General features: G+C 51.7%; 3 protein-coding genes across 3 annotated transcripts; 1 reads left to right on the forward strand and 2 right to left on the reverse strand.

The window, feature by feature from the left end:
* Window positions 1-1,586: 1,586 nt before the first annotated feature.
* MAA_03000 (Membrane anchor Opy2) lies at window positions 1,587-2,950 on the forward strand (the record flags this gene model as incomplete). Its single annotated transcript, XM_007820998.1, has 2 exons — window positions 1,587-1,641; window positions 1,701-2,950. 2 exons carry the CDS (start codon window positions 1,587-1,589, stop codon window positions 2,948-2,950), a joined length of 1,305 nt encoding a protein of 434 aa, XP_007819189.1.
* Window positions 2,951-9,936: 6,986 nt separating this feature from the next.
* MAA_11113 (uncharacterized protein) lies at window positions 9,937-10,756 on the reverse strand (the record flags this gene model as incomplete). The annotated part of the gene is made up of 2 exons (XM_011413079.1): window positions 9,937-10,542; window positions 10,652-10,756. The coding sequence occupies 2 exons, from the start codon at window positions 10,754-10,756 to the stop codon at window positions 9,937-9,939; spliced, it is 711 nt and encodes a 236-aa protein (XP_011411381.1).
* Window positions 10,757-15,467: 4,711 nt separating this feature from the next.
* Window positions 15,468-16,277, reverse strand: MAA_03001 (haloacid dehalogenase; the record flags this gene model as incomplete). Its single annotated transcript, XM_007820999.1, has 1 exon — window positions 15,468-16,277. The coding sequence occupies one exon, from the start codon at window positions 16,275-16,277 to the stop codon at window positions 15,468-15,470; it is 810 nt and encodes a 269-aa protein (XP_007819190.1).
* Between the last annotated feature and the right edge of the window lie 5,091 nt (window positions 16,278-21,368).

Raw genomic sequence — 21,368 nt, forward strand, 5'->3', positions numbered from 1 at the left:
AGGCATCTTGGTCGGCTGGATGAGACGGCTTGTGAAGAGTTTTTATGCCCACGGTCCATGATCGCATAAGAGTATTGAATGCTTCGTGAATACAACCTCGTCTGTGAAACGGCCGCCCTTGGGATTGGTGAATGTTCGGATGGTGGTGAAACCAGGTCGGGTCCATCACCCGTGCGCTGCAATTGATTCTTGGGACAGGACAATGCTGCGACGCTAATAACAAAGACCGGCAGGGCACATGCTATCGTCCCGTGCGTCAGTTATACTTTGCGAGGTGCTGCAAAAGTATTGGAGTTTATCGGTCGCGAAAAGCACATTCCTGCTGGCGACACTCGGTCGCAAAGAGACTCCCTCCATGCCAGAGTCCGTCTGCTTGACGATGCACGACATGGACTGCCATGTGAACGGCCGCATACTGTACCAGACTTTGCTCCTCGTGTCGGCCAATGAGCCGCGAATGCAATTGCGAGCTCCCACCTGTTTTTCCGGGGTATTTACATAAATCACCGGTGTCCCATCGCAAGCAGCAGACAGACGGAAGCAGTTTTGGACCGTGCGGAGCCAGTTATGATCCACACTGTCCGCAAGACAGGACCCTCGAGTGCGCCCCGTCTGGTGCCATATCGAGCGTCCACCGTTGCACGGAGCGGGGCTCCTTGGCACACTCTCCGGCACGGGCTTCAGCGTCGTCCAGCCTGTACCTGAAGCGTTCCTCGCTATCGGGCGCCACGTGCAGGGGCCGGCTGCGTCCAGGGCGCACTGTGTTGAGCTTTTTTAATTGCTTCGCTACTCCGTGTCCAGAAGCGTGCTAGTGCTTGGTTGAAGGTCTGCCGCCTGCCTGGCGCGGCCAATCAGCGTCGGGCAACTCTGGCGCATCTCGCCCAACCCGCAATCCGCAACCCGAATGTGTGTGCGTGCCTGGCCCACCTCCCTGGCGTAGTGGTGCAATCTGGTCCCATCGTTTCCTCCTTGCCTACTTAAGTACGGAGTACATGCATAGCTGTACGCTCAGGGAGTTAGTACTTACCCCTTCAATGTTCCCGTCTCCGCCTGGGTGAGACCTGCACTGGCTCTCTTTGCTTCGTCCGCCATCCACCTCCCGTTACTTCGACTCAGCCATACCAACGCCTCGCGAACGAACCGTCCAAAACTCCTGCTTCTCGACTGCCATCGAGACAGAATACTCTTTTTTTCTTCACTTCATCCAGTCGCCAAGGTCGATGATGTCTTTCGTTTAAAAAAAAAACACCAAAATTTCTCCATCGTTTTCCTTTCCTAGCCTGTCAAAAGAGCCAGTCTCTCCGTCCACTCTCGCTATCTAAATCTCTGCTTCCGATTTCTCCGTTGCTATTTCGCTTCCCCTCTCGACGACAAACGACCGTTACGCCGTAAACTGTGTCATTGCATATCTTGTTACGGATGTTCTATCGGCTGTGCCGCTCCGAGATTCGCTGAAACGACCATTTGTCTTCTGAGGCCTTGGTAGTTTTCGTCCAGCGTTTATAGTGAGCCATAGACTTATCTCACGTCACACACCACATCGTCCCGTCGAGACCCCATCATTGATATCCTGGACCGCACCCGAAATGATTGGCCAAACACCTTATATTATTGCTAGGGACTTGGCAGAGGTAGATGAGAGTACGCACCCCGACACACGACAGTCCCCTGTATTCGACACTACGCTAACGTCTTCGCAGTTCTCAATCGCCTCAGCTTCGACCGACGAGACGGCAGCTGTGTTCAATGCGATGACAGGTCGAAGCTCAAGTGCCCGGCCTGCCCGGCAGGTGAAAGTTGCCAGTATACCGTGCCCGTCACCTGCTCACAATGCGCAAAGGCTTTCTGTGTAGGAGATGATTCGGCTGGCAACGGGGTCCAGAATGGTGGTGACAGCAGCAGTAACAGCGGCGGTCCCAGCGCAGGGCCAATTGCGGGAGGCGTCGTTGGTGGTATTGCCGCTATAGCTATCATCACGTTTCTCATTTGGAAATTTGTGATCAAACCGAAGCGGGCATCGAACCCTCATCACTCCGTTTACGAGTCGGAAATAAATCCTGCCCGCCACGTCGAGAAGGACGATGCTTCAAGAATGACGCGCCGCTCGTCAACCCACACAGTTCATTCCATCGCTTCAACGGTTCTCACACGGGCATCCAATATCATCCAGATTGCTTATATCCCCGGTGTTACCAACCGCGCTACGCCAACCTCGCCCACCGTCCTTGTGCCTCCCGTTCCCCCGATCCCTATGCAGCACTCTGAGGGCAGCCGTCATAGTAGCCAGGATGAACAGCACTTCTTTGTTCCTGGCAACCTTCGAGACTCGACGTACTCGGGCATCTCGTCCTTCTCCGACCGCACCTCGTATGCCCCCCGATCCAGTATCGCGTCTACAATCTACGGCAAGCAGGCTCAGGTCCAGACGCCCGCCCAGACGGGCATGCGCGCCAAGCCAACTGTTGTCAGCGTTAGGTCCGCTGCTGTTGGCGCTCCCGGCACGCCTCCCGTGCCTGCCATTGACTTTGAGAGGTTTGGTGGCGGTCGACCTGACAGTGGTGCAAGCAACTTTAGTGTTGGCTCAACATATTTGAACAACGCAAACACCGCTCAACACGGGCGTGCCCAGGTTGTCAAGCTTGGCAGTGGATTGAAAAAGATTGAAATTGCGGCTAGGTCTGACGCCAGCGTCTCGTCGACATCTTTGGTGTCTGCTACTTCGTCCAAGGATAGCTCAGGTGCCATCCCAATAGTCGCAGAATCGCCGTCAAACGACCAAGGACCATTCTCGGACCCACCGGAGCGCAAGGTCAATGCCATTAGCACTCCTACTCTAGGCGCTGTTATGGAAGAGGCCGAAGAGCGTCGTGGCGTGGACAAGACCGAAAGACCCGGCTCTGGGGATCGTGGTCGAAGTCCCTTTGGCGATGAGCACGCCACCAAGGAATAATGGTGTGGCTGACATTTAAAAAAAAAATCAAATTTATAAGCTTTTTGCGGCAAATCATGATACACCCTCGATATCATCTACCAACTATATATATATTCTTTTTGGGTTGATGATTGCAGTGGGATTCATTATGCTTTTATATTCTTCTAGCGGGACGGAAATTTTGGGTTACGAAGGTTACGGCGCTACTGGGTATATACTTGACTGGGAATGGATGAAAGAAGGGCATATCAAAGCTAGTAGTACTTAACCCACTACCTACCATGTGTGTTTATTTATTTCTTTGGAATAGAAATGATGGTCAATCTTTTGCAGGGACGCCAAATTTTTGGTGTGTAGGGGTCTTGAATGTGTCTTAATCGCCAGGGTAGTGGTTGAATAAGTTTAACAATAATTGATGGTCCTAGTTGAGTCGACATATGCCGGTGTCAAATGGCGAGACGGTACAATTTAAGAGACCACAAGCAAAAATAAGCATGGTTTCAGCTCAATATCACCCATGATAGGTTGTCCTTGGCTCATGTTGCTCTTGAATAGAACAAGTGCGCCGAGCTGCACTCTGCCAGACGAGATGCTGGATCTGGCAGGACACGTACGTAGTTTGTAACTGGAGTTGGTGAATCACCACAGCTGTGTATACCTGCAAGAGGGGTACATATGTATTTGAGAAGAGGCACCGTGAAGCTAATAGCCTGCTCTCAGTACATGTGCTCGTGGAGCATGAGGTGAGGCACCGCCTTGGTAAAGTACTACTGGGTATCAGGGCACTACCGCTGCAGACGTGCCCATTTGAACCTGCAGACAATTTGATAACCAGTAGCTACCTACCAAATTTGCATACGGGCATGTATGTACATCCCTAGTCGCGGCGTCCAACATGCTTCTTTCTTTGTTTCTATTTTCGGAATAGGAATCGCGCATTTGCTGATGCTCTGTATGCCCACCCAGAAGCGTCGTCGGTGATTTGGCCAACGTGGGCGGGCTATTCGACGGGGATAAGCAGGTCTTTTTTTGGTATGCGGTTGACGAGGGCGGCGCCGACGTGGGCGCAGGCGCTCGACGCACCTGTTGGCTTGGCTCTGTTTCTTCAGAGGGACTCGTCGCATTCTCTTGGGACGAGCGAGACCGGCCGCGGCGTGGTCGACGGGGAGAAGAAGTTGGGGATAAGGCGTGCGAGCGCATGCATATGCGGTCACACGCATTGTCACACGCGGGCAGGTTGAAACCGGAGAGACGGGGGTTGCTGCAGGTGAGTGAATTAATGTACGGGAACCTGGATGGTCGCAACATGTACGATTGTAAGATAACAAGGAGAAGTTGATACCAATGCTCATTTGGAGGGGGCCATGCTGGGTTCTCACACAATAATCTTTTGGGACCGGTGCTGGTTTTCGTGGCTGGCCGTGGGGAATAAAACGATTGTGTTTCTACTCCGTACTCCGTACACGTCACAGATTCACTAGGCACCAATTGTGGTTTGATGTTTGCGAGTTCTTATATTGGGATACTCGGCTCCTATTTGCTTCCGCAGTGAGGAGACGATACGCCATCTCCAAAACACTAAATGCCGTTGCCGGCCTGCTTGGCAGTTTTTGACAGGGCCCAGCCACCGAACTAGACGGGATAATTATGGACTCGATGCCACGCGGGCCTTTTAATTCTTTGTTTTTTTGGTTTCGTGGAGATGGAAAGTGGGCTCCTTGCTCGGCATGTACGTACATACATACAACATATCTGAAGGCCATAGGCCAATGAAGCACCCCCTTGACACGATGGGAACTTGAAGGCCCGGCCCCAGTCTATAATGGAATTGGAACGTCAGTATGTACAGAGTACGCCGTATAAAGGAAAGGTTCAAGCGTACATAGCCTACCACCCCCCTTTTGCATCTGTGACACAAGAAAGCACGAGGAACGAGGCAATGACAGGACTAGGATGCCGGAGGCGTAGGAAGCCAACGAATGGAGGTCAGGGCGCCGTGACGAAATCACATTGACGTCGGCGACCTGGGGCGACTACAATCATAGCTAACGGAGTCCGCTCCGAGAGTTGACCGTGTTGAGAGTGGTGTATAACCTGTTGTGAAAAGACATGGCCGAGTTGGCGGGTGGTCGTCATGGGAGCTGCGAGCAACCAATCATAGTTGCGACGCTAATTCTTCCCTCTTTTTGTTTTTGAAATCTTCGTACGGGGTAGTAGTTATTATAAGATCTCTTGGGGCGAAATGTTTCAGACGTGCGGGCCCTCGTCGACGTGATAACAGTCTGATTAGAACTACTAGACCCATGCTCGTGAATACTACTTTCAAGACAAGATCTTCAGCAGAAGGTATCCACAGCGGCACATCTACCGCTGATGCCGTTGTTAGCGTCCAGGATATTCTCAAGAACAAGGGACTGAATTTACACACCGAAAAATCACACAGACAAGGGCCCTTGGACTTTTTCTATAACAGAACAATCATAGAATCAAGTTATGTAGGTCCATACATGTGAGGTTCCGAGGGACGAAACATGACCAAGACGCTGCAGATATTGTGTGGGTTCCGAATCGGGCTTAGCACCAGCCTGCTGTTGACAACATTCGAGTATAGCGACAATTGAGGTTTTCGGCGTGTTCTGCGCATCTCTCTGCGGATTAACACAAGGGTGTATGTTGGCTCTGGATTCGACACCGAGTAACGGAGGTTGAATCGAGCCTTGACTGAATGCCGAACTGGTGTCGGTTGACAACACGAATGGCATGCACTGGCCGGGTTCGATAGACACCGTTGTTGACACCGTCAGATATGTTTTGAAGCGTGTTGAGACAGTAAAACCGCCGAGCGAGCTTGTCAATGCCATGCCGATGGTCCGCGAGGTCGTGGGGCACCAAAATGAGGACAACACAGCTCGAAGGAACGTCAACATGGCCATGAACCGCCCTATAGAAATCGATCAAGCAGAACTGTCTTCTTTTGTAGCGTCAAATAGACTGAACTCAATGGTATGAACGCTTTGAGCTCGTCATGTCGTACTGCCACCAGCCGCCGAGTCCACAGTAACGGACCATGCATTGGTAGAGTTTTGAATTCTGTAGACGTCTTGACCGTGCATTCACTCCTTCCTGTTTCGTGAGAATAGCACTTGCAATCTACTGTTTCCATTCCCCAGGTCAGGAGATCAGGAGAGGTGCCGAGGAAGGCACTTGCCTTCGTGATGGAAACGGAAGGGGCTACCTTCCCACGCCCTGTGTATAGAATCAGTTCTTCCACGGGTTTGACCAATCTCTTGTTTTCCCTCAACACCCGCTCAATCCAAATACAACAAAATGGGCAGTCATCTGATCCCTCTTTGGTGACTACCTAACCGTCAATTCTTTTATTACAATCCGTTCTGAGGGTGCCATTGGGGACTCAGCAGTCAATGAGAACTCGAAACCCCGTGGGAGGTCAAACCCCTTGATAAATGATGGTCATCACTGTCCCTAGGTGGCTCTTGGTTTGTATACAAGGTGGTAAGCTCTTGTATTGCGCCCCGCTTGGGCTTGTCTCTTCCGTTCCCAAAGTGGTAATGATGTGTTGCATCATTGCTCTGTATGTACTCCGTATGGTTTGAATAATCGCAGTGACGTTGCTAATGTTCAATTGCGCAAATCCAGACTAAAAGCCATGATTGGTGCTGCTTCCTATGCCAGTTCTGCCTTTGTGCATTGTTCTGTCGCCTCTAACGCGACGTTGTTGTGGACTCAGCACTCCGAGATGTCTACTCCGTATTGCCCACCATATAGGTAGGTACACATATAGTACTGCATCCTGGTGAAAGAAGGGCATCATTGTCCCGTCTAGGTCCCGTGGTAACTCGCTGATGCAGAAGTGGCGACAGAAACAACATACAAGACAACATATGTAGGCAGGTTTACATTTTGTATCTACACACAAAACATACCTGGGACAAACTCTGTCATTGACAGAGTTTTGGCGCGGAGTATACTTTCAAAGGCACCTAGGTAGGTTTGACGGTCTCTGAAAACTCATCAGACTAAAAAAATAATGTAGAAGCAGACTTGTATCGAAGCACATTCTGAGTCGCATTGTCAAGGCCAGCCGCCTACCTGCAGTCTGCACCATGCAAGGCCGACAGTTCTAGTTTCGAATCTTGCTTCTATATCCTGGGGAAACGGTTATAACAAAACACCACGCCCAAAAAAAAAAACCACCATTATTGTTTTTCGGAGGGCAAACACCCAGCTTCTCTCGAGCGCCACAATGACATGTAGCAAAATCAATCTGCCACACTCGATGCTCACAGTTCCCACTCCGCGAAAACACCGAACAAAAAAATATGTCTCCGAATACCCAAACCCCACAAGGATAGCGCTTCTTAGCCTCCGCCAACATCAGACGGAGGCCCGCACCATGGGACACTTCAGGCTAGCACCAACAAAGGAAACATCAGCTGGTCCCTGTCTTCTCGGAGAAGGGGGACCAAAAAAAGAAAAGAATAGAGAAGCATCAAAGAGCCAGCCCGTGTGGAAAGCATGCGGTTCCTTCTCGGCTCCATTTCTATCTGTATGTCCTCGCCGGCACCCCCGCTGTTATGTCGAGCATGAACCCGTCAAGCTCGTCATCCATATGTATGAACAGCGGCAATTATCTTTTTTCCCTTTGGCCTTTATGCACGCTCTATCGTGCGTATTCTCTCTCTCTCTTCCCCTTTCCCTTCTTACCACCAGAATTGACCCTTCTTACGAGCAGACTCCCCAATGCACGCAAGTACGTTCAAGCTCCAATGCTCGCCATGCCGCATGCCACGCAAAACGAGTAGGCTGTCCCCCGCTCCTCTCCAGACGTGGCGCACACCCAGGCAAACACCAACCTTGGCTGTGGTCAAGGTTTTATTCCCAATCCGTCAAGCCGCTTGTGATTGAGGGTCCCCTCCATGTGTCGCCGCCGCCGCGAGGCGTCGCCAGCCTGCTGCGGGTAGGGACAGAGGCTGCACACACGCAGAATGAGTTTTTTTTTTTTAAAAAAAAAAAACTCAATCAAGGCAGCAGCCCGAACCATTTGGTCTGCGGGTGCTGCTGGTACCGTGTAGTGTACACGTGTGTCGCATGCCCCTTTTGCGCTTGATCGGACGAGGTGCACGTACTGTATATCTGTCCGGCCCGCATGGTTCTGTGGTCGGAAGGGCAGGAGAAGTTGCCTACTAGTAACTTACTAGGTAGTTACTCCGGAGGCTAGGCAGTTGCTTGGTTGTCAAGTCAGGTCAGGAAGCTCTTCGTCTCGGCCAACGAGAAGTGACGATGTCCCATGTCCGATCCCGTAGGCGCTTGCTTTCTGCTCACAGCCGAGAGCTCGCACCCCTCACTTCTCACTTCTTGCTCGGTGCTCAGACAGCAAATGCAAGCTTTTGTTAGCTGTCGAGTCGTCTGCGGGTTGCATTGGTTGCATCAGCTGCGCCAAGTTGCACCAGTTGCACCCCTCCCTTTCGCGCCTTTCTCCCTTCCTAGGGCTTCACATGTTGCCTTAGTGTTGGCGATGGCGTGGGCATCTGCGCTGCATATGTGCTTTATTCTTAGGAATCGAATCGGGGCGATATCGACGGACCCTCCCGGCCGTCAAAGTCCAAACTGGGGCCCTGGGGCTCACAGCTTCTGCTCTCGCTCTCGCTCTCACTGTCGCTTTCATTATGGCCTTGCCAAGGGCAAAAACACCTGAAGCCATGGATGGGCTTCTTGCGCCGTCACCCGTGAGCATGTACAAAGCGCGGCTTCATGGTCCCCTCTAGTATCTCCCCCGGTGCTCTCAAGTGTATTTTGATGTCAAATCATCATGTCTTTTGATGTGTTCTACCTCGGCTACCAGGCATCTCGTCCTGTTGCTCATCTCCGTCCCATATCCAGAAGCAAGGAGAAACTGAAATCTTCAAATCCTTTAACTATATAGACAGGTCTAGTAACCGTCGTCTCCATCAGCCGTCTGTCGTCTCGCAGCGTGTGCAAATCCGCTCTCTGGTGCTCCACTTCCGTCCACTTCCCTGCTCTTCTTCCCGCGAGGGCAAGTAATTCTCTGAACACCAGGGGGTGGGTGTTGTCCTCGTGTCAATGCCGAGGGGAGTTGAGACCCATGTAGAAAGGAAAACATGCGCGAAAATATCAACATGAGTAAACAAAGAGGCAATGGAATCAAAATGTGGATGAGTTTGTAAAACAGGATGAGTGGATGTGACTCCAGGACCAAACTCGTACTTGATTACATTGCCATCATGTGCCAATGAGTAAGGGAAACCTTTCGGGGCTTGCGTATAACCAGTGGTCTTGGGAACAATGCCAGCCACTAGCCTCTTGTCATTATTTCCCAATGCCTCAACATGACATGCGAGAATGTAACAAATAGAGTTTGTCAGACGGAACGAATTAAAAAAAAAAAAAGACAAAAAAATGGTTCAAGATGCTGAAACAGCTCGAGGAGGCGTAAAAGCATGTCGTCTCTTCATATCGGCTCTCGAAGACAATCGCGACGCCATCACCAAGACCAACAAATCATAGCAGAAGCAATTGTAAATGTCGTCAAAATAACCTAGCGCCCCAGAATATGCCTCTTTTTTTGGATTCATACGCCATTCGCCGATTCAGGTGACGTCGTTCGTTCGTTGCTGGGATGTTGCATCATCAAGGTAGAAAAACGTGATAGAAACACCTAACCATCAGTCGCTGAAAATTAATCACATTCCTCCTCCTCCTCTCTCTCTCTCTCTTTCTCTCTCCGGCGGTTCGTGTCCTTCATAACAGAGTCTTTAATAGATTGTGCTTTTTTGAATTTGTGTTTTGGTTTTCATTATCCCATTGGAGCCCGTTGTTGAGGGAAAGCAGTCGGTGGTATGTATGCAGCTTCCATTCGAGACACAAGCACGGCCGCAGGAAAAATTGCGTGACCCCTCACCAACCAACACCCCTCTCAGATGCTGCGTCCCACAAGGCCGGTGATGGCGAGGAAGCATTTGCGCTCATAATACAATACACTTTTTGCTCTTTTCGCCGTCCTTGCTGCGCCGGTATCTTGGTGCCTCACGCTCACGGCCCCCAATATCACCATTGCCTGTACGTGAGCGGCCGCTCGAGCCACCCGCCGGGCGAGACGCTTGTTGCCGCTGTCGACGCAAGATTCTGACGACATCGTAGAAGGCCTTTTCAACATTGATGCAGTTCTTTGCAGATGCTTCAACAAATTCGCACCCCAATTCCCTGGCTAGTGCGTGCCCTTCTTGTGTAGATACCTCACGCTCCGTAACTCTGTCGCTCTTGTTGCCCACCAGCATGATGGGCACTGGCATCTGGGGACTCGCAGCGGAGAGGGGCGACCCCGGGTATGACGGTGAGGATGCACATGATTCCTTGACGCGTTGGATTTGGTGGTGGAATTTTTTGATGCGGGTAAATGAGGAGCGGGATGAAATGCTGTAGACGAGTACGAAACCCTCGCCGTCACGAATCCATTGGTCGCGCAAGGCTGTGTATTCTTCCTGTCCAGCGGTATCGAGAACTTCGAGCATGCAGGGTTGACCGTCTATGACCACCTGTTTGCGATATGAATCTTCAATCGTCGGGTCGTACTGTCATGAGGCTGCATCAGCTTGCGAGGCCCAGAATCGAGGATTAGCTTCCCCGCCTCCACCTCTGGACGGTGAAGGTCGCAGGGACATTGGAGGACTGCAGACTCACGGTTTCAACAAAGTGTTGCAGACATAGTTGAATTGTCAGTGCTGTCTTTCCTACGCCACCATCACCCAACACCACCAGCTTGTATAGCACCATACGGCCCGCCATGCTGGGCAAGAGTTGGAGCTGTGCGCCGACAAGTGGCTAGTCGAGGAGAGGTGATGGAGAGATTATACACTCGTCCTTGACAGGACAAGCCGTCGATCAGGAGGGAAGGGAAGTGGCCGGCGAAGCACAGCTCGGAATTGTAGCGGGAGCCTGGGACGGGAGAGCAGCGTGGTGATTGTGCGGCTCCGAGTCAATGGGGAAGAACGAAGGATGGTCAGGTCAAAGATGTCTGCTCCAGCCTCAGCACAAGACTCGCGAAAGATGTTACTGAGGCGTTCTGGCTTGCGGTGGGAGCTGCTGGACTCGGGTGGGCAGAGGGTCGAGTGGAGTCGGTGGGTGAGCGGGTCATGCTGCTTTGTATGGAGTAGAGGCGCAACGACAGAGCCACTGTCTGAGCCAGTGAGCATGGTTGCTAAGGTACTCGGTACGGAGTACAGAGCAGCAGTGGGCGCTGATAGGAGACCATCGGCCGCGGATGGACTGGGTTCTCGAGTGGCCACCAAGATAGATTGATAGGTTCGCAGCTAGCAGGATGCACATGGTGACATGGACCACCCGAGTGCACGGCCAGTTGCTGGAGGAGATGCTCAGCTTGCCCGCCATGGTCCAGGGCCGTCCAGGGCTGATCTCATACAACAACATACATACATACAGGTAGCTGGCCAAGCTTGTTGGTAGGGACGAAGCACCGCAGAGAGAGCTCCAAGGCCGGATGGGTGCATGATTGGCGGACTGACAAGCTGTAGAAGTTCATGTACATTCAATGTTAGATATAATATGGGCCGCACGCGAGTCCAGTCGATGGCAGTACTGCCAGCAACCCATGACTACTCCATATGATCCGTAGAGCCCTGAAGAGATAAAGGCACCAACCACTGCTGTCTGGTGCTGGCCGATACACAAAAAGAGCCATGCCACCATGATGCTCAAGCTCGCCTGTTTGTCGGATCCGCTGGGACGTGGTTGGGGGTCGAGGAAAGCCAGACGTCCTCGACTATCCAGTGGAGCGGCTTGACCTCTTGCGGTCTCTTGTCGCTTCTGTAAGCTGACCCAGCCAGATACGCCCGGTCAACCCAGGTTCAATGTTGGCCAGGACTGGAGCTCAAGGGGTCTTGAGCGGGTCGCCCCTTTGACAAGACGAACGGGGCAGATACAATTGCAATGCGAATATTAGCGCAGATGTGGTGATGGCCTTTGTTCCTTTTGTTGCGTCTCGACAAGGACAAGTCCTCCAATGATTGATGGTGCAATACTCCATACAGGTGGCCCCTTTGGCGGCTTCGGCAGTGTCTGAGGCAACTCGAATGCCGCCATGTTGTGCTAACCATGGTTAAGCTAGGCAGGCTGTTTTGAGGAACAATGCGTGACAAGAGTGTGGGAAATAATAGAGGCCCGTTGCCATGTTTGTTGAAATCCGCTCAGCCACAAGTGCTTGTCCTCCATACCGTGGTAGTATGTACATTGCATCAGTTCTATCATTGATATGCCGCGCCGGGGAGTCGGCTTCAGAGGCTCCTTAAGCCAAACAGCAGACAAGGGCAATCGGCAATTAATGTTGGTTGGAAAAGTCAGTCATATTGTGACGGCGACGAAATAACACGGGGCTTGCCATTCTTCGAGGCAACGTGTGCTAGGTACCAGACTGTTGGGATGGCCAATCGGCGCCGGATTGGGTCATCATCAACAACATTGCAGATTGTACTCGACGCAAACGCCTGGGCCAGAATCCGAAGCATGTGTACAGAAGGCGCTCTATGGCTTCTCTACAGGGGACTCTGCATCATCGTGATTCTCGTACCAACAGCCAACAGCATAAAATCTAGTATTGTTCTTCGAATAGCGATCAATGCTGCATTCTCGTTTTAGCAGGCGGGCCGGAGGATACAGACAGAGGCGGCCTACCAAACTCCACGGAACCAACCATCCACGACTCGACGCGCCTTGTCGATCTGCGTTGTAGTCGACCTCCCTGCCAGAGTGGTAGTCTGGCTGGTGGCTAAAGAGCATCGTCCAACCCTACAAATCACATACCCTAGCTTGCCTAGCAGCCTGCCTGGGAGTTTGGAGCCTCTTGGACCATGGATTTGGGTGGCCCAAGCAAGCACCTGGGCGGGTCTTTGGTTTTGGTGTAATTCTGAGCATCCACTGACCCCCTCAGCCACGGTCGTTTGCTGCATCGATGCTAGTTATGTTGTGTGTGTCCATTGCTTGTGGTGGTTGGCGAGCGTGAGCTCCGTTGCGCCCTGGTGCGTCATGGCATCGTGAGTGAGTGAGAGCAAGCAGAATGTTTGCCGGCAGCCCAGAGAAAGGCGAGAAGTACCGGGGGGAAACGAGAGCCAGGGAGAGCCTTGACAAACAGGCATGCAATGACAGCGGCAAAACAAGACATTCGATCTCATGTTCCCAGTTTTGCGGCTTCAAAAGGAAAACGTTTCAGTCCATTGCTGGAAGAACCTGCGGGCCAAAAAAAAAAAAAAAAACTACCAGACTGCATTCATCGACAAGGAAGGGAAGGAGCGTTTAGCAATACTGCAGGGCTGCCTGCCTCGTGCATATTTTATGGTCCTGGCGCTTGTCAAAGCCACTCGAAGCATTGTCTCTTCCCTGGTCCCAACATCGAAGGCCTCGACGAACCCTCGACAAGCCCACGAGTTATCGACTTCACCACCCCAGTCCTCACATCTCAGTCATGGTGTCGCATCGACTCGACCAACTTCTATTTCTACCTCTGCGTTCGGACCTCCGGGTTCCGGGCCTCTGCTCCTGCGGCCACACGTCCTTGCCATACGGCTGTTGTTCCGGCCGCCGGCTTGACCACTCGCCTGTTTATTTTGCCTCGTCATTTCGCTCGTCCATGCTGCTTGGCATGTATCATTGGCATCGAATATCATGCTACATGTAACGGTTCTATCAATGCCCCCTCTAGCATTTTCATTCGTCGGTCTCGTAAGGTTCTAGATTTGCCACTTGAAGATAGCTAGACCCTGGCGCTACACAACAGCAAGACATCAGACCGGCCGCAGCGGAGAGCCGCCAAATAAGAAAAAGGTTGCCATCGATATCTTCTGGGGCAGAACTGTCCCGACCGCGACGAATGGGTGGTTCCCTCCCTGCAGAGGCCTGATTCATTTACAGCAGGGCCGTGCCGTCCATCCGCAACTCATCCAACGATGGGTTGGTTGATGGCTCGATGGAGAGCTGGGCGTTTCTGTCAACGATTAGCATCCGGCCTGGCTCAATGCTGCACCCCACATGTCCTCCTCGTATCATTTTGCAACTTCGTTCGCCTGCCAATAGTTGAATTCCATAGTACTCCACTGCCACCACATGTTCAGCTGGGTGGTTACTCTCTCTGTCTCTGCTTTTCCGTCTGTCGACTTCTCTCAACGCATGTCTTAATTGTTCTGGTACGGAGTACGCAATCCAATATTGCCCGTCCATCTACAGCTTTTTGTGCATACGAGGTGGTGCGAAATGCCCCAGGCAGCCTCTACACCCATGATGTATCGTCTGTGGCACGGCTTACAGACAGGCTTGCCACCCGGGTTATGCTACTAGGGGACTAGACAAACTGCTCCAAAATAGTAACAAGACTGGCCTCTCACTCGGCTCGCCTCACTTACCGTCGAAGACACACGAATAGAAACCAGGCTATGACAAGGCGTCGCACATTCAAAACACCACGAGGCCCTATCTCATAGCATATCACGATTAGCTTCCATTGGTTGTTTCGTATTGACGAACCGCTCTAACGGACAAGATATGACGAGTTGCCTGGATGTGCCACGAGTATGTTGAATCTGCAGCCTGCACGAAGTCTCGTCACCCGACCGAGGGAACATTTCCATACCTCGCGTCTTATTTGTTTCTCAGATTCATTGTTGATGATTTCCCGATCCAGTACCAGTGCTATCCCCTGCTAGCGCCGTTCAAAAACTCTGTTGAAGCAGTTGCCACAAGAGAGGCCTGTCCTTTGTCTGCTCAGTGACCGAAGAGTATGCACAAGCGAGTGAAATGAAGAGCCAATGCCGCACATCCATGTTTTGCGTCTCGGTGTAGACTTTCTGTATTCAGGTATGCTTGCGATATGGCGGGTGAATGGCCCACCGAGATTCTCACATGTCGTGTTACTTGAACCCGAGTTCTGACATATCCCAGCCTGCATCTAAAAAACAACGACAAACACATGCCTGTGCTGTTTTTCTAGTCAACAATGTGACATCGATTACCTTATAAAATACTGTGTTCATTAGCAGAGTAGGTCACCCAAGGGACGCAAGGGTTCATGGACCTCGTCTTCAGATTGTCAGACTTAGAGTTGAGTTTATGGCAGTATGCTCCGCACGGCTTTTTGGGTTCAACGAAAGCTGAATAGTATCAAGTTTTTTTTTTTTTTTGCGGGGGGGCCAATGTATCAATTTACTTGATCGGTCAATGTATAATATAATGTATACTTGGAGATCCCTCATATACATGGGGCAATGGTTCGTCCACAACTACAGCAGAGAAACTGCCATCGGTCAGAAAACATAAAGCGTCGAAGCTAGAAACATGCCAGCAGGGATATAGCTGAGTGAGGTTCTCTGGCCCCCATTGTGAAACTGCGCCGAGAACTTGACTTTGAGATTGACTGATATCTCCTTGCAGTCAACTACCGCTGCCTCGAAGCCCTTTCCCTGGCAAAAAAAAAAAACACACCACAATTACAATCCTACAGGATATCCAAGAGCTTGTCTGCCATGGCAACAAACCCACCATCCTCTTCTCCAATCCACAAATCCACCCAATTCCTGGCCGCCGTGAATTCCTCGCCCTCCTTATCCCAGGCCTCCTCCCTTGGCCTCTCAACGTATATCGTCCTCAGACCACACGCCTTGGCAGCCTTCAAGTCGCCCATGTGGCAAGCAACCATGGCCACCTGCGCCGGCTCCAGGCCCATCTCCCTCGCGGCGCCGAGATACGTCTCCGGGCGAGGCTTGTACGCCCGAAACGTCTCGGCGCAAAACAGCCGGTGGAACCCGAGGCCTCCGAAGTCGTCCAGGTCCCTCACCAGGTCCGTGTTGCCGTTCGACAGCGTCGCCAGCACGAGCTTCCCGCCGTCACGCAGCCTGGCCAGCCCGTCGACGGCGTCGGGCCAAGGAGCGAGGCGGTGCCACACCAGGCTGAGCGAGCTAACCTCTGCGTCCGTGTACAGGCCCCCGAGGCCCCATGTCTCGAGCAGCTCGACGAGGCTGTCGCGGTGGTGCTCGTCGATGGTCTTCCACGCGTCCTGCTCGGGGTCGAAGGACCCGACGAAGCGGACATATGTATCGCGCCAGGCTTGGGCGAAGCGGCCCCAGTCGTCTTCGCCCAGGCGGTCCAGACGGTCTTTCAGGGCGGGCGGTGGGTTGGAAGAGCGTTTGCGATGAGCGCGGAGCGCCAGCTCTTCCGTGACCGAGGAGCGCCAGTCTACGGTTGTGCCGAAGACGTCGAATGTAAGCGCCCTGACGGATGAGAGGGGCGGCACTGTGGCGGGGCACATTGTGAATCGGTGTCTTCTTGAGCCGTGTATCTGTCGTCGACTGTGTTTGTATTGGCGTTTTTGCTGTTGGCGTGAACCCGCGGCCGTGTGGCTGGATGGCGGAATGCGCGGTGATGTGCGCCTCCCGCCGAGGTTAGCACTTGCACCGGTTGGATCGGAGTGTAGATCACATGATGAGCAGACGATGGCGTGTGGTAATACACGTCATCTACTGGATTGGTGTTTATTTATCGAGATGTAGACGCCACGGCTGGCATCCTATGATGTCGGGATTGAAGATGCTTTCAAACGGCGGGCTACAAGTTCCATGTCTGGATCGGATGACCTTTATCTGATGTAGGGTAGCGCCATCTCAGAACTGGCTCGTGCGACCGACCGTCCTGTCTCTGGGGGAAAACATTGGACTGGACTAATGCAAGACATTGTGTTCGTCTGAAGTAGCGTCGTGGGAGACGAGGCTGGGAACTGCACTACTCCGTAGTAGTGCCTGCGTTTAGCATCCTACCCGTGAATATGCTGCCCAAAGCATCACCATCCACGACACACTCGGAGAATGCATCGCTTACCACACACTGGTACGAAAGCAGGAAGGCTCCAATCTACGATGAATAATGCCTACTGCTACCAGAGGGTTCCAACACAAGATTCCAGGCCTTGAAAAGAATGTCCGTCTGGTGTTGCGGTGCCGGAAACATGCCGTGAAATGGAGTGTCAAAATGGGAACAGAATTATACACAGATAGTATAACCATGACGCGACAAGTAAGATTCCTCGTTAAAGCCCCGTAGCACGAAATGACTGGACCGGATTTATTTGCAGAATGGAGAGCTGTACGTTGATATTTGCAAATCCAGCAACGCACGATTCAAACAGATGCAGGCATTCACAAACGGAGAGCAATATAACACAATTCCTTCAACCATGAACTCAAATTCATACCCCGTCTCTCATGCCCACCCCTTTACCAAGCTTCCTTTCTATGCGCATACGCGAGCATTGTCGCTCCAGTTCTCAACACTCGCCTCGTGATGTCTTACTTTTTGGATGGGTGGTTTGCATATGTAGGGTTGATGATGTCTTCAACGCAAGGGGGGACATCTGTCTAAGTGGTGTTCCGGCTCTACGTACTCCGTAAGGAGAAGTTGCTACCGATTCTACTGCGTAGGCGTCTTTCATTAACGTATCACGGATGGCAGGTGTGACTAGTTAGTTGCATTGTGACATCTTCTGCGCAATACGCAGTGTAGAATGCACAGCAACTGACGTGTTATTCCATTTCCCCATTGTGGCTACCGTTAGCATTGATTCGAGTTGGCTGCTGGAGGCGCTGCGAGGCTGGCTCCGGGCAATCAGAATTCGGATATTCGCGAAGCCGACGACGACAATGTAATCGAAACGACCAACCAACCCATGTAGTTTTTGATGTGAAACTTGCCGCGCTCGGGTTGAGTAATTTCGTTTTGCATGAATACCACTTCACACGTAGTCATCTTGATAAAACACGGGCTGCGTCTATGTACAAGAATACTAGCTCCATCTCATCGTCTGAAGGAAGACCCCTTACTTCCCCGAATCTCAATACGGCAATTAGACACGTCGATCACAAGCCTGCCGATAACGGTGCTATCATGGCGTCTGACAATGCACCTAATAAGCTCGTCTCTGAAACAAGAGACAATATTGCGCCTTTCCCGAGCTCTCATCCCGATGGCAGCTGATACTAATACCGAGTCAAGCGATAAATGTGAGGTGATTTATCCCCTGCAAGGACCCCCCCTCATAATACGGCAGTTGTGAAACACCCTTCCTGTCTTGATAGCAAAGGCATGCAGCGAGAGGGGATGAGCCCTGCTGAAGAGGCCGGTCATGGAATGGTCCCCCTGGCCTCAACCTGCAGTTGCAAGGGGGTCAATGTAGTACATATGTATGTATGTATCTCACGAATAAGATTTTGACCACTTTGGACGAGATATAATGTTGTTACGTGGCGTAATATTCCGTAAGAGGTTAATTATCTTACAACGAAACACCAAGTAACTTGTACTTTACACTGGTTCACTGTCTCTCTCCTCACAAGAACAAACGGGTTTTGCACAACCATTGTTGGGCAAAGTTACGAGTTGCTTTGTCTGTATACTGCTGATTCTGTATTGATGACGAGCGCCTTGGCTAGTATGTCATTGTAACCGGTACCGGAAATCCTCTGGGAATGTGTGGCATGACTTCAACAACACCACGCCATGTGGAGAGAGGGATCGACGCCACAGGAAAAAAACATGTCGGAACCTGATAGTACCCCATCTTGGTGTTGATCAAGGGGGAGGGTGAACGTTGCCCTCCATCCGTAGTACGGAGTAAAAGTTGGTTGTAGAGCAATTCATGACCAGTGACGTCTGGGGAAAGTCTTCTACTCTCCGAACTCGACTTTTTCCTTCTCTTAGCCAGCGCTGTGTGTTGGCCATCTTTGTAAAGGCGGAGCGGCTCGACGGCTCGTGGACGGCTCGTGGGCGGCCCGGGGATGGGGAACCCGTCGATGGAGCGTTCATGGCGAGACTTTTGACTATTGGCCCAGGGTTTGGTGCAAGAATAGGTCCCAAGTTCCACACTCGCGGAATACCATGCCCGGTCGCTGGTGTAACAATGTAGACATTTGTCAACATTGAGCATGAACATGGAGAGATGGATTGCGAATCAAAAACCCGAAACCGAACAGATGTGGTCATGTTCTCGTCGTGTCTCCTGTAATCGAGTCTTCATGCAAATAAATTGCAATAGTACTACCTCCGTATTGCACATAACTCTTTAACTGGTCTTTTGGTTTGCATCCCCCCCAGCAGCGAGGATGCGATAATTCATAAATTGTTGTAGGCCACAAGCCTGGAAACCCATGAAGCTGTGCAGCGTCATGGCCAAGACTGGCTGGATTTGCATTTTTGCATTTACCCGCGTGAATTTTGTCGCCCACTCTGGACGGGCGATCTGAAGTTAGTACCAAGTAGTTAAGGTTTTCCATGTTCCCATTTATTATGCCAAACCATGCTTATCACCAACCCGTCTTAACAGCTGAACTAAAGGCGTTTGCGACGTGGCTGTTGTACCATGTTTCTGTGGGCATTTATTTCTCTTGGTGGCTTGCATTAGCACCTAGCTTTGACCTCCTTTTTGGCGCAAAGTTGTGCATGAAGATGGAATTTGGAAAATAAACGGGGTACGGAGCACCAAATGACCAATAATCCGAGCAACCGAGGCTGGAGAACGTCTAAATGCTGCATCCGATGCGTGGGACAGTACACAGACAACAGAGGTGAGCCTCCAGTCAGGAAGAATTTGTCCAAAATGATACGGGCACGAGGTCTGTCGTTCTTCCCGAGAATGAAGCTCACCCCTGACCAGGGGCCTCACTATCCTGTCTTCGAGAATGAGCGATTGGCGATTTTTGCAGCCAACAGTCTCTGGCCAAAGGAAAGAAATTACGGTTGGTCCGGCACCTGCCATAGTGTTCCCAAAAGTAGGAACCCAGGATGTGACCCAGACGAGGAACCCCCTTGTAATTTCCACACAGCAGCGGCTTGAAACAAAGTGCAATTGTACGAGAACAATCTCGTGGATCTTTGGAGGAAACGAAACTTGATGTTACGCTGTTAAATCGTCTGAATTTCGAAGTTTCCCTCATCCTGTCTCGAGCGACCACATGTTATGTACGGACTACCAGGCACGCATGCAGCGGTTGGGCCTTCGGCTGAAATTCATGGCGTTTGTAGTAAGATTCGGGGCCACATGCGTTCTCAGAAATGACTGACAAACCCTACTTCCGTAGTAGTATTATGACAGAGGCGTTGCTGTCAGAATGCTTGCTTCCGCATGGCGTAATGTGTTTACTTTGCATGCATGCATGCCGTCCTCCGTATGCTGATACAATATTGTATGTACGTTTTGCAGCGGCATCATGAGTACCGAGAACACGGGCCACATAGCAATCATCGCTCCGTTCGACACGGAAAGCTCCTTAGTGTATGTACGGCGTACGGAGTACTACATTATTGGGGTGTTCGTTGATGCTCCATTGACCCTGGCAGCCAGGTGGTGAGAGAAATCCCCAGGGGACCCGTGGTCTAGCTTGGTGATAAACTCGCATGAGCTGTGAGCATGTATTGCTGTTGTACGTCGTCAAGTTGCATTTCGCCTCTTGCCCTGGGGCCTGAAAAAAGGCTAACCTGGGAGAGGAAGGCGGCTTGTCTAATTCGTAGTGATACCATATTGATCAATGATTGTCAACGAAGAAAGCTGTGCGGACTTGGAAGTAGTAACTAGACCGATGTGGAGAGAAGTTTCAACAAAAGGCTGTGAAAAAGCCAAGTAACCCAGCCATGGGTGGACTCTCCACACCTGTGGCGAGATGGTCAACGATGAACAGGCAGTCCATTGAAGGAGCGAAAAAGAAGCTCCGACGAGGTCGTCCGCAGCAGAAGGATCTGGCTTGCCAGAATCGGGCCCATCGCGGTTGGATTATGATGGAGGTCGACGGAGTATTACGGAGCAGAGTCTTCAATGTTGGTTGCATCAATGGAGGCTGAGAACGGGCAAGTGCCACCCAGTTGGCAGGCGCCACAGGACGCGGCTTCCTCTTCGGCATCACGGAAGGAAATTGCAGTGCCCCGAGCCAACTGGGCTTGCAGAGCTCCTCCGTCGCAAACCTGGTCGTGATGGTGCCGGTGCCATTTAGCAATGTTGTCATATGCCAGGCTCTTTCGCGGTGGTGCACCCTCGTGCGCTTTCACGCCACCTTGGACATGCTCCCTTGATACCAGCCGGCGCCTCCGTACTTGACGGTCCGTCCTCCCCTGCGGATGTCACCCGACAGGCTGCTCCAACCAGCTTCACCTCCTGGGCCAGGACGACGATTTGTGCTCAGGCCTGGGCTGCTGCAGGCAACAGGGCAGTCCCCTGGTCGAGAGTAACAGCGGACATGAGCTCAATCCACTCAAATGGGGGGACCCCTGGGCGATAAACCATGGCCGAGCCAGGATATGGGAAAGCAACTGCGGAGTGTCTTCCACTGCTAACCTATTGTAAACAGTGTTTCTCCATCCT

Source organism: Metarhizium robertsii (assembly GCF_000187425.2).
Source record: "Metarhizium robertsii ARSEF 23 chromosome Unknown MAA_Scf_4, whole genome shotgun sequence".
Classification (NCBI taxonomy): domain Eukaryota; kingdom Fungi; phylum Ascomycota; class Sordariomycetes; order Hypocreales; family Clavicipitaceae; genus Metarhizium; species Metarhizium robertsii.